Here is a 12,030-nt window from a genome sequence, read left to right on the forward strand (position 1 = left end):
TATAAAAGTAAGCGAATTCCGAGTTTCATGTACTTAAGCCGTGAGCATTATTATTATTATTATTATTTTTTTTTAATTATCACCAAAAAGTCCATTTTTTAACTTTTTGTGTGAGAGCCCAAAAAAAATTGTCAATTTGCCCTCGCAAGGAGCAAGATGCCTCTTGCTCCCTTGCGCCTTGCGTCATTGCGACCTTGGTTTCACCTGGAAGCAAGGTGTCTTGCTCCTTGCTCTCAGGTGGAAGCAAGGACGCAAGGTGCCTCTTGCGATGTTGCTTCCACCTGTGAGCAAGGAGCAAGGAGCAAGGCACCTTGCTCCCAGGTGAAAAGCAAGGAAGCGAGAGGCACCTTGCGTCATTGATTCCACCTGGGAGCAAGGAGCAAAGGCCTTGCTCCTTGCTCCCATGTAGAACCAAGGTCGCAAGGACGCAAGGTGCAAGGGAGCAACAGACACCTTGCTCCTTGCGAGGGCAAATTTGTAAGATATTTTTTTTTTTGGGCTCTCACTTAAAAAAAGTTTGAAAAAATGGGCTTTTTGGTGATTGTGACGATCGCTCCAAATCCATATGGACGAACACGTCATTCATTGATTTCATTGCGAGGTATTTGACCTCTATATGATACGTTTTATAAACATTGCATTCTTTTGAAAAGGCATACCATAAATGAATATTTAAATCAAAGGTTTTCGACATCTGATGATTTCTACATATAGACAATCACCATAAATAATAGTTTACAATAGTACTTCCGTTGACAATGTAGTCAAAATAAGATACATGGTGATGATTTGGTGAATGCAACGTTTCCTTGAAAAATATGTCATGTAAAACTCCATGCACATAGCTTGTCTAACATCTAAGCAAACAGCGGAAGACTTCTAGGAAACCTGAGAATAAACATGCTTCAAGTGTCAACACAAAGGTTGGTGAGTTCATAGTTTTAATATTACACATAATCCGTATATCAATGTGGATTACAAAAGTTCAGTTGTTTTATTCAAAACGTTTATCAATAGGTTTTACATAAAAGGTGGATCACAAGATTTCAGTTGTTTCATCCGAAACGTTTATCAATCGGTTCTACAAAATTGAGCACCCTGGTAACTAAACTTTAATGCTTATATAATTTGTACCCTTTGTATAATCATCTTAATAATACACGCAAACCAACGTGTACGCTTCTCAAATAGCATACGTCCGTTAAAAGGCTAGTGCTCTAGCTCGGACGGGGATATCAAGCCCTATGGATCCATATACTACTACTCGCGCCCACCAGTTCTTATAACCGGCAGTTACTAGTTACCAAAGCTAAGGGATTTTCGGTTCAAACTCAGTGTAGAATTTAGTATGTACTTGTATCCATTGTGTTTAAAATAAAGTGCATGTATTCTCACCCCAAAAATATAGATTACAAAAGCAATTAAAAAGGGAGCAATAAACTCACGCATATAAATCTAGTATTTTTAGTATTTATAAACAGTCGCATGTATTCTCAGTCCAAAAATATATTGAGTAAAAGGGATCATATGAAACTCACACAAAATCAGTTTTAGTATTTGTATCCATTTAGTAAAACAGTTTATAAAACTGCGCATGTATTCTCAGCCCAAAAATATATATTGCAAAAGCAATTAAAATGGGAGCAAATGAAACTCACGCATATAAATATTGTAAATAAGTTAATAAAGCATTTGCATGTATTCTCAGCCCAAAAATGTAGAGAGTAAAAGGGATCATATGAAACTCACACAAAATCAGTTTTAGTATTTGTATCCATTTAGTAAAACAGTTTATAAAACTGCGCATGTATTCTCAGCCCAAAAATATAGTTTGAAAAAGGGATCATATGAAACTCACGCATATCAGTTTTAGTTTTTGTATTCATTTTATAAAACAGCGCATGTATTCTCAGCCCAAAAATATAGAGAGTAAAAGGGATCATATGAAACTCACAGTTTAATATTGATATACAATATTGCAGGAAAGCACGTAGACGCATCGGAGATGATAAACACGAGGTTTGATTCACAAAAATACCCCCGAATATTACCCATAATTTCCTTGGCAATAACCCATATTTTCCTTAGCTCTAGCTCGCTCGGAAACTCGTTTTGAAAATTACTTGGACATCACTCCGTCGTAATATTTTATGTACATTATTATTTTTGTATTGCAAAAATAATAACACTAATAATAAAAATAATAAGATTAATAATAATCTTATTAATAATAATAATAATAATAATAATAATAATAATAAATATTATACGGAGTAATATATATTTGAGTATGTGTGTGTTTTTTTTTTCTTTCTTTACTCGGCAGAAAATGTTGCAATTTATAGAACCTGGCCTGAAATCTGGAGTCATGCGACTCGCATGGAAATGGCCTTCTGGCCATGCGACTCGCATGAGGACCAGGGACAGCTCACATTGTTTTAGCTCCTAGCTTGTCGACATAATATAAAATAAATATAAATATAATATATATAATTTAAATTAATTAATTATATATTATATTAAATTCACGTGCATAGTTGACTTGTAATTTTTGTTCCGATAAGTCGTACGTTGTCACTCGACTTATGTCCCGGTTCCGGTTTTTCGAACGCCCTTTCGTACGCTGAGAAAACTTGTACTTTACGTTTCGTGAATCGTACCTTTGTCAAAATATAGTCTTAAATCATCCATAAAATATACACTGTAGCAAATCATCCATAAATCATCAATTTTTACTGTAGCAATTCACTGTAGCAAGTCAATTTTACTGTAGCAAATAGTGATTTTCAAAAACACTGTAGCATTTTGGGTACTGTAGCAATTTGAAATGTTACTATCGTTTACTAAATAACTTGAAATTATATATATGTATATATCTTTTTAATATATATAAATCAGTTTTTTTTAAATACACATTGGAAGTTATTTATAAATAAATTTTAATAATAAATATTTTAACTTATCATATATATTCAAATAGATATTTAAACCAATAAGTTTAATGTACGGTATCAAATAATTAATACATTGTTACCTTTTCAAGTTATAGTATATATGTATCTATTTACATATAATTGTTCGCGAATCGTCGAAAACAACCGAAAGGTATTTAAATATATAAAAGTAGTTCAAAAATTTTGAGATTCAGTTTTACAGACTTTGCTTATCGTGTCAAAAATGTTAATCATACAAAGATTAAGTTTAAATTTGGTCAAAAATTTCCGGGTCATCACAGTGATAATCTCATTTTCCCTTTTTATATCATGTAATAATAATAATAATAATAATAATAATAATAATAATAATAATAATAATAATAATAATAATAATAATAATAATAATAATAATAAATTAATAATAATAATAATAATAATAATAATAATAAAAAATTATTATTATTGTTATTATTATTATTATTATTAACTATAACAATAATAATAATAATACTGATATTGTATATATATACATTTTAGCAAAAGTGGTTTACTATTAATGAATAGTAGCCCACTACCATGCTTAAAAGAGTTGTACGTTCCGCTTAAATTGTCGTACCTACTAGAATCCTTTACTAACAAATGTCAAACACACCACTCTAAGGGCTAAAGTAAAACTTACATATTTTTAAATAAAAAAACTTAAAAAAAAAAACTCACTCAAATCTTCAACGGACCACATCTTCTCGCTCGCCACGAGTTAAATTTTTCCGAAACCACGGTTCAATTCGAAATAATTTTACGAACACAACGCAACTACCTATACTCAAAATGGACGTTTTTTTAAAAACGCTAAATATCTCGGACTATTATTCATATACATTGTTTTTTTTAATATTATGTTTTCACTTAGTGTCCGTTCTGGCCTTCCGCCGCGAAGCGCGGGGGCTCATTTACTAGTTAATAATATTTACAATTAATTATGTAATAATAAATAAAAACTATATAATAAAGGAGAAAATGGCCCTCATATTTGGATTAGTAGCTTTCGTTTCTCTTGTATGTTCCCAGCCACAAAGGACGCTAGGGCATTATCACATCACCTTCTTCATAGATTTGTAATGCGTGGATCAAAGTTTTCTTATTACGCAAAAAATAAAAATATTTACTCACATGTAGATAATACTGTTATAGAGCGGCTTTATTATGACTAATGTTACAATGATCTGTTTTCTATCTTGTTACTTCAATTTTTGCGGCTAGTAAATTGAAAAGTCTAGGTAGTTAGTATTTTAGAGAGTACCATTCTATTATGTGAAACAATCAGATATATTATATATTGAAAATTAATAGATAAATAGATAGATGAGTAAAAATGAGAATGCAAATGAACATTATGATACGATAGTACACTAAAGAGAGCTTGTGTATTTAACTATTATTTTGGGACACGACAACATTAAGACACGCAGACATTTTTAATGTGTTAGTATAATTAACAAACTCAATAATCTACATGAGTTTCTGATTCACTTTGTGAACCGACTAATTTTAGAGCGACTACTCACTTTGCAAGCAACCTTGAGTTATTGCGACAACTTCTCGGCCAACTATCAATCATTTATGTTTATCTTTAAGGTTATCATAACACAAGTCTTTAAAGTTATCGTTAACGTTATTAAACTATTATAGTATTCAATAACTAACATTTAAAGTTTATTAAACTATTATTAAACCATTAAAGATAATAGTTTAATAAACTTTGATTTTGTCAATCATCTTATAAGAACATGTTGAAACGTGACTGCTTTTCTTAATTAAACTCCAATTGTTTCACGCAACTAATTTGGTAACGATAACCATCTTGAAATTTGATTGCTCAGACGGCGTTGATTTTTTAGAAAGTGATTAATCACTAAAAACAAAAAGGTTCTATCAAGTAATGAACTCCATAAAATAATTTTCACAAAATATGATTAGTTTTATAAAAATACATCGTATTTTTTTAGGATTAGTCTAACAAGTTAACGTGCAATTTATAACATTTACATGCTGATTAACGACAGTTATAAAACTTATAGTCAGAAAAATCCAATTTTTTTTTTTATATATGGAAAAACACTAAATAAAACTTAATTGACAGTTGTGGATAGCCAGTTGGCCATTTGCACGGTTGGTTTTATGTTAATATTAAAGAGAAAAACAAAGATCCATCATTATCATTATCCTGTTTGGTAGCTAGTGAAAAAGGAATCAGCAGATTCTTTTAATTATTTTTCTCCAGAAATTAAGGACTAAAATTAATTAATTTAATTTAAGATAATTAATCGATTAAAAGGGAATTTTATAAAGGGCTCATGTTCTACACACCTAAATTCTAACCAAATAGACGTAGATATGAATATGAATATGAATATATGATAGTGAAATTTTTAAATATGAATATATGTCGTGATTGTAAAGTCGGGTTGCTAACTTTGCATCCCATCTCGTGTAAAATTCATTGTTATTTTCGTGTCTTTTTCATGGGTGATTCAAAGTATGTAAGAATCCGCATTGTATTGTAATTTTCGTATCAATAATATTTGCCTTCAAAAAATGGAGAATCTAAGAAGAATTTTTACAAGTGATTCCGTATATTCACACCCCCTACCACATAATTTACATGAATAATAATTATCATTTTCCCATCATTTTTTATTAAATATTGATATTGATTGTTGTGATAGCATTAGACATTCAGTAAGTATCCGAAAAATTATTGGATGGATTGTTTTAAAAGCTGTGTTTTGGGAAGAACTTTTTTTATTTTTTTCTGAAAAAACAAGTCCTCACACGATATTACCTACAAGGCTACAAGCAAGAACACAGATCAACATAAGTAACCAACATCACATTTATACAGCAACATAAGCTACATGTATGCCACACAAACTCAAACGGGAACTGGAACGCGAAAGCTACAACATATCGACTGTGCTTTTATTCTAAGTTCCAGGTTTATTTACCACATATAACATCATACGAACAAAAGGCGGAACATTGCAGTGAAAAACTCATGCCATTTTTGTTCAAAAGTTGGGTCGTACGTTGAGGCGTGATGCTATTTTTTGCCCCAGAGATTTATCAGCCTGTGAGCCAAGTTACATATCAGTACATTTAGCTAGTGATTACAATCTGTTTTAGTATATATTTTCTTGTATTGTAGTTCAATATTCGACCAGTATCATAAGAGTATATTCATTTCTAAAGTTGAGTACGAGTTTGTGAATATAGTTGAATTTTAATCAACATAAAAGTTTGAATCTTGATGTCAAACAAGGTTGTTACTTGTTACCAACTTGGAAATCAAACAAGTATAACCTGCTTTTAAAAGAGGAAAAAAAGAGGGAATATGAGCAAACCTGAGTCCAGTATGAGATCCAAATGCTGCGGAGCTCATGGGTAACACGTGGGTCCGACAACATCTTAACATTTCGGCGGATGAACCTTTCTTGCCTATACAAATATAATAACCCAAGTTATGCAATCTACTCAAAATGTGCTACTGATTTGGAAAAGAAATTGAATTTTTTAGCAATAATTTTTTTGGGATCACCCAGGAGGGACTTAACCACCCACGCGTTCATCTCCCGTAGTTGTATAACTCGCCTCCAACTACTGTCCTGGAGGAAACCCGGACCAATCCGAGGGCATAGCCGGTAAAACCCCCCCTCCCCGCTGCGCCCGCACGAAGCGAAAGGCGACCTGGGTGGATACTTCTGGTCAAGGGATAACATTGAGTGCAATGTTGCACCCCAACGGAGTCGAACTCTTGAAGAGGAGTGCCACTACCATTTGAGCTACAACTCAATGTTGAATTTTTTTTTTTTTTTTTACACAAATTATTTGTATAGAATACTTTTTGTGATTGGTATATAACCTTTTGAATAAAGCATAACTAGAATCAACCCATTCGAAAGTGAACGGGTCAAAATTGTCACTTTTAGTGCATATTTGTAATGTAATGTAATTGTAATAGTTACAGGAATAATACTTAAAAAAATGAGATTGGTAGTATTATAAGCAGTTGATGCTGATTTACTATAGCAGAAAGGGTAATAGTACCTGTCTGGGTCCCACGATCGGTATCTTTCTCCTGGCTGCTTGAAGTCATTGTATTTCGGGATAACAGCCTGAATCAACAGAAACAAAGATAATTATGTCAAGATCTGTAAGTAATTAGTTTGGAGTGACGTGGCATTGTAATAGTAAAGGGAATATATTAACAACTAACCCTGTCACGAGTTCCAGTCACCGTACGAGGATTAATCGGGTACTGCTGGGCATGTTGAACCCGGTCATACCTTGAAGGGAAGTAATCAACCTGGAGTAATATATAAATCTAGTTAGAAACTGAACAAATTTTGCATAGATATAAGCTTTTTAGATACACTTCATTTGTGATTACAGGTGGCAATTTCAACCCATTTACTTGTTTATGGGTCAATTTGGGTTCTCTTTGATGTCAAACGGTTCAAGACAAAAAACTTAGCTAAAAGTGTAACACAAACTATATTGTCAATGCATACAAAAATTTTCACTTGTAAGTTTTAACCCGAACTCATCACCTAACCCGCCCATTTTGACACTTCTAATTATCATTAACAATAATTTGCTAAATAGCAAAATAGATACCTCTTCATCCCTGTGCATGAAATTCATACTCCCATCAAAGTGATTATTATGATGGGCACATTTTGGAGCGTTAACCGGGATCTGCAGATAGTTCGGTCCAAGACGATGCCTTTGCGTATCAGAATACGCAAAGATTCTACCTTGAAGCATCTTATCATCAGAATAATATATTCCAGGAACAACAAGACCCGGGTTAAACGCCAGCTGTTCATTTTCAGCGAAAAAGTTATCAATATTCTTATTCAACACCATACGTCCAACGGGCTGCAACGGTATAACATCCTCGGGCCAGGTCATCGTTCCATCTAACGGGTCAAAGTCAAACCTATCTTCATGATCAGGGTCAATAACCTGCAGAAACAGCTTCCATTCAGGAAAATTACCGGCTGCAATTGAGTCGTAAAGATCTTGTGTTGCGTGACTATGATTCGTTCCTCCGACTTTCATGGCTTCATCTTCTAAAAGACACTTTACGCCACATGTCGGTTTCCATGTGAATTTTACGTAATGTGTTTTACCGTCTTTATTGACTAAAGTGAGGGCGTTGACACTAGAACCTTCCATGTGGCGATAATCGGTTGGTATGCCGAGATCGTCGAGCCAAAATGTCATGGTGTTTAAACTTTCGGGATGGTGCGAGAGGAAGTCGAGAATTCGCCAATCTTCTTGAATGTGTGATTTCGGGTTGGGTTTGAAAGCGTGAATCACGTCTGGGAATGCCATTGCATCACGGGTAAAAAAGACCGGAAAATTGTTGCCCACAATATCAAAGTTACCCTGCAAATCAAGAAAATAAATAATTATGTTCAGAAAACAGAAAGGTAGCTTTTTCGAACCGTTTACTTTAAATGGGTCGTGGGTGGTGTTGAACCTCAAAATGGGTTGTATATTACCTGAATTCTACTAGCTATGGATTCATCCTCTTAAATCGGTTTACTCACATAATTTGTGTTATTGTTATTGTTATGATAATCTTTATTTTCTAATCATAAGAGTTTTAGTGTTTGCGAGTCAACCCGGCCCATATTGATCCATTAACCAACACACCCATCTATCAACCCAGCCCATATTGACACGACTCTAAAAGCATTTTATCTGTTTCCTTTTAGTTAAACATTTTAGCTTAACCTGATAGAGCCATTGGAGATAAGTTATGACCCAAATAGACCAATCTGCATAGATATGGGTCAAAATGTACCAACTTTAACAAGAACAAACCTCACCTCCCTGGTGTAGAACTTCGTCGCGAAACCTCGAGGGTCCCTGATGGTTTCTGGGCTACCACGCTCGTGGATTACAGTTGAGAAACGAACTATAACGGGAGTCTGTACTCCTGGAGCGCGCAGAAAATCAGCACACGTAAGGTGGGTGATGTCATTCGTAACCTCAAAGAATCCCTTTGCGCTCGCACCTCGTGCATGCACAATACGTTCTGGGATTCGCTCTCGAGTAAAATTAGCAAGTTTCTCGATTAAATGATAATCCTCAAGAAGAATTGGTCCTGTCATGCACAAAATGAGTTTAAATTAACAAATCAGCATATGTAACATGTGTACCAATTTTTGTAAAACTTATGCAAAGGCGTTTAAACGAGCCGAGTCAATTTAAACGAGCCGAGCCCGAGTTCCACTAAGCTCGAGATAAGCTCGTTCTAAAGGTTTAAATAGCTCGAGCTCGGCTTGTGCTTAGTATGCACAAGTTCGACTCGAGTGTGACTCGTTTATATATATAAATACTCCGTAGTTATCATAATAGTGTGTGTGTGTGTGTGTGTGTCATTATAAAAATATATTGAATTGTATACAAATGCAAGACTTGTGAACTTGTTAGAGCTCGATATAAGAAAATTGAGTTCCGTTAACTAAACGATCTTCAAAATATATTCAAGCTCGAGCTCGCTCGAGTTGAATCGAACTCTTAGTCAAGCTCGAGTAGATTAAGAGTATTTTGACTCATTTACACCCCTAGTTTTTTATCTGTTAAAGTTACAAACTTTAAAATTTAAAATAAACAAAAAGATAAATAAATAAATGTGTAGTGCAATTTTTGCTTGTTAGATTGAAGTATTTTTACCTCTGTTTCCAACTGTGAGAGATGCAGTATTGTTGTAAACTGGTGCACCAGCATTGGTTGTCCAAAATGGGGCATTGTAATTACTTGAAGGGCGTTGCTACATTTAATCAAACAAATGAAAATTGCATGAGCAAACAGATACAACTGATGCACTCATAAAGATAACATCATTTGCAATGAAACTGATAAATTGATAAATGAAATTATTTTCGTAAATATTTACATTGGGCGGAGGCAGGATGAGATTCGAACCCTGCACAACCGCACGAAATAATTCAGGTTCAGCATCTCAGTCACACAAAAAAAAAAAAAAAAAAAAAAAAAAAAAAAAAAAAAAAAGCCCAAATGCCAGTTTTTGTGCCGTGGGTTACTAACAAGTATTAACATCTTTAGTCTACAAAGAGTTTATTTAATGTTTATTTTCAAGAATTAATTGTGTATAGTGTGAGTTTGCCTTCCAAAACAAAAAGTTCTCAAAAATTAATATATACAAGTTCATAGGTTATTTCACTGTTTTCTTCTAACTTATGTAAATCAAAAAGGTGATAACTTTACTAATAACTAATAAGTACACACCAAGTCTTCACGTCACGGATCTAGGAATATGGTGTCACTCATTAAAAACTCAAAATATTTTGCACTAAATGACTTATTTCAATAGTAGCACTAATTTTTTTTTACATGCATCACTAGTTAAAAAAACACAATTTTATTTCACTAGGTGGCTTGTTTCACGGTCAGCACGTGCTACCGGTACAAACCAAGTAGCTAGGTCCGCCCCTGCTCACGTGTAGATCAAGAACAGGTATTTACTATTTATGCTGTCATGCTGAAACAAAATGGTTATCTCGATTCGTTAGAAGTTGGACAAGTAAGAAAAGATGGTGGTTGAATCATGTAGTACTTAAAAATCAATAGACCATGCATGAATCTAGGCAAAGAAACAGACAGAATTTAACAATATTTCATGGTTAACGAATCAATCAAAATTATACTCCATTATTTAAGAATATCAAGCTAGCTTATGAAAGTAAAACAATCTATAAAAGGTACTCCATAATATCTTCGGTTAGACAATTACATGCATAAATAAGTTGTACTAGATGAAATATAGAAAGGAAACAACGGTTTATCATAGAGTTGTACCTTGTACGGATCCATGTTGAGAGCCAAGGAAAAGAAAATGAAAGATGAAAACTTTGTGCTTCTTGATATTATGAAATTTTTATGGTTCTAGACTATCCACTTGAGACTTATTTATACACTTTCTGCGAGTTAAAACTTATTTTGGTGAAAAATAAAACAATAACATTTTTTTTCTAAGATTTTGTGTTAGACTAAACCTAACGCAGCGTCATTTTTTCCCCATCATCTCACATGGCAACGTATTTGACGCCCTTGACGCTCCTAACGCGGCTTCAAAATTTGACGCCCGGGGCGTCAGTCGGAAATTTCACGGGTGTGTCAAAATTATTTCAGCCAATCAGATTTTTTTGAATATTTTTATATATTTTAATTAATATATTTTATACCCAACTACCAATAATATTTTACCACATCACCCATTCACAAATTTAACCCTCAAATTTAACACTCCCCTTTATTTAACTTCATCTTTTGACCTTGCCACATCATCAAAAAGTACATCACTTGCCTTTAACGTCACCGACACGGTTAGAAACAGTCTTAATAGGAAAAGAAAGATTGTATAAACATTTTACATTGGTAACTATACTTTTTATAACTTTTTATTTTTTTAGATATAATTAATCAAAACGTCGTATTATAATAATTCACCCAATTTTTGCTCCCAAAATACCCTTGCAACTTGTAAAAACCAATTTTCGAAGGCTTTTGCGAATTGCGAGTTTCGCCTATACAAGGTTCAATATGAGATTAACAAATTCCAAGTTGTTCCCTGCAACTTATGACCTGACCTTACATGAATAAAATCACTTATTAAAATTATAAAGGGTTTTTTCTATTCGGGCTAGTAAAGTTGATTGAGATGTGATAATAAGGTGTAACTAAAATTCTTCTGTCCAAATATATATGGGATTATCACTAAAATGCCTATTTTTGTTCACCTTCTTGCGTTGAAGCCCAAAAAAAAAAATTGACAAATTGCCCGCGCAAGGCGCAAGGTGGCGTCCTTGCACCTGGGGGTGCCTATTGCGACCTTACTTCCCGGGGACGCAAAGACGCAAGGTGCCTTTTGCGACCTTGCTTCCTGGGGACGCAAGGTGCCTCTTGCTCCTGCCTGATCGTTTTCCTTCAGACATTTCATCGAACACCTTATGTGCATGCACAAAATTATCAACTTTTTTAGGCTTCGGATAGATTCAGA

The 12,030-nt window shown here is 33.7% G+C and overlaps 1 protein-coding gene across 2 annotated transcripts; it reads right to left on the minus strand.

Moving 5' to 3' along the window:
• Positions 1-5,870: 5,870 nt before the first annotated feature.
• Positions 5,871-10,889, minus strand: LOC139851874 (catalase-like). Of its 2 annotated transcripts, XM_071841055.1 has the most exons (9): positions 10,830-10,889; positions 9,907-9,936; positions 9,684-9,780; positions 8,834-9,111; positions 7,611-8,387; positions 7,210-7,299; positions 7,041-7,108; positions 6,338-6,431; positions 5,871-6,064 (listed from the first exon to the last, which is right to left on the minus strand). In XM_071841055.1, the coding sequence occupies exons 1-9, from the start codon at positions 10,842-10,844 to the stop codon at positions 6,005-6,007; spliced, it is 1,509 nt and encodes a 502-aa protein (XP_071697156.1). In that variant the 5' UTR covers positions 10,845-10,889; the 3' UTR covers positions 5,871-6,004. The 2 variants fall into 2 exon arrangements, with proteins under 2 accessions (XP_071697156.1, XP_071697157.1); XM_071841056.1 differs by lacking the exon at positions 9,907-9,936 and having other exon boundaries at positions 10,830-10,885.
• Between the last annotated feature and the right edge of the window lie 1,141 nt (positions 10,890-12,030).

Source organism: Rutidosis leptorrhynchoides, chromosome 6, assembly GCF_046630445.1.
Source record: "Rutidosis leptorrhynchoides isolate AG116_Rl617_1_P2 chromosome 6, CSIRO_AGI_Rlap_v1, whole genome shotgun sequence".
Classification (NCBI taxonomy): domain Eukaryota; kingdom Viridiplantae; phylum Streptophyta; class Magnoliopsida; order Asterales; family Asteraceae; genus Rutidosis; species Rutidosis leptorrhynchoides.

Bases quoted from the DNA above. Each gene is read 5' to 3' on its own strand.
- LOC139851874 (XM_071841055.1), bottom strand. The intron at 9,112-9,683 runs GTAAAAATACTT...TGTGCATGACAG, and splicing joins TCTCACAGTTGGAAACAGAG to GACCAATTCTTCTTGAGGAT. The intron at 6,065-6,337 runs GTTTGCTCATAT...CTTGGCTCACAG, and splicing joins GGATCTCATACTGGACTCAG to GCTGATAAATCTCTGGGGCA.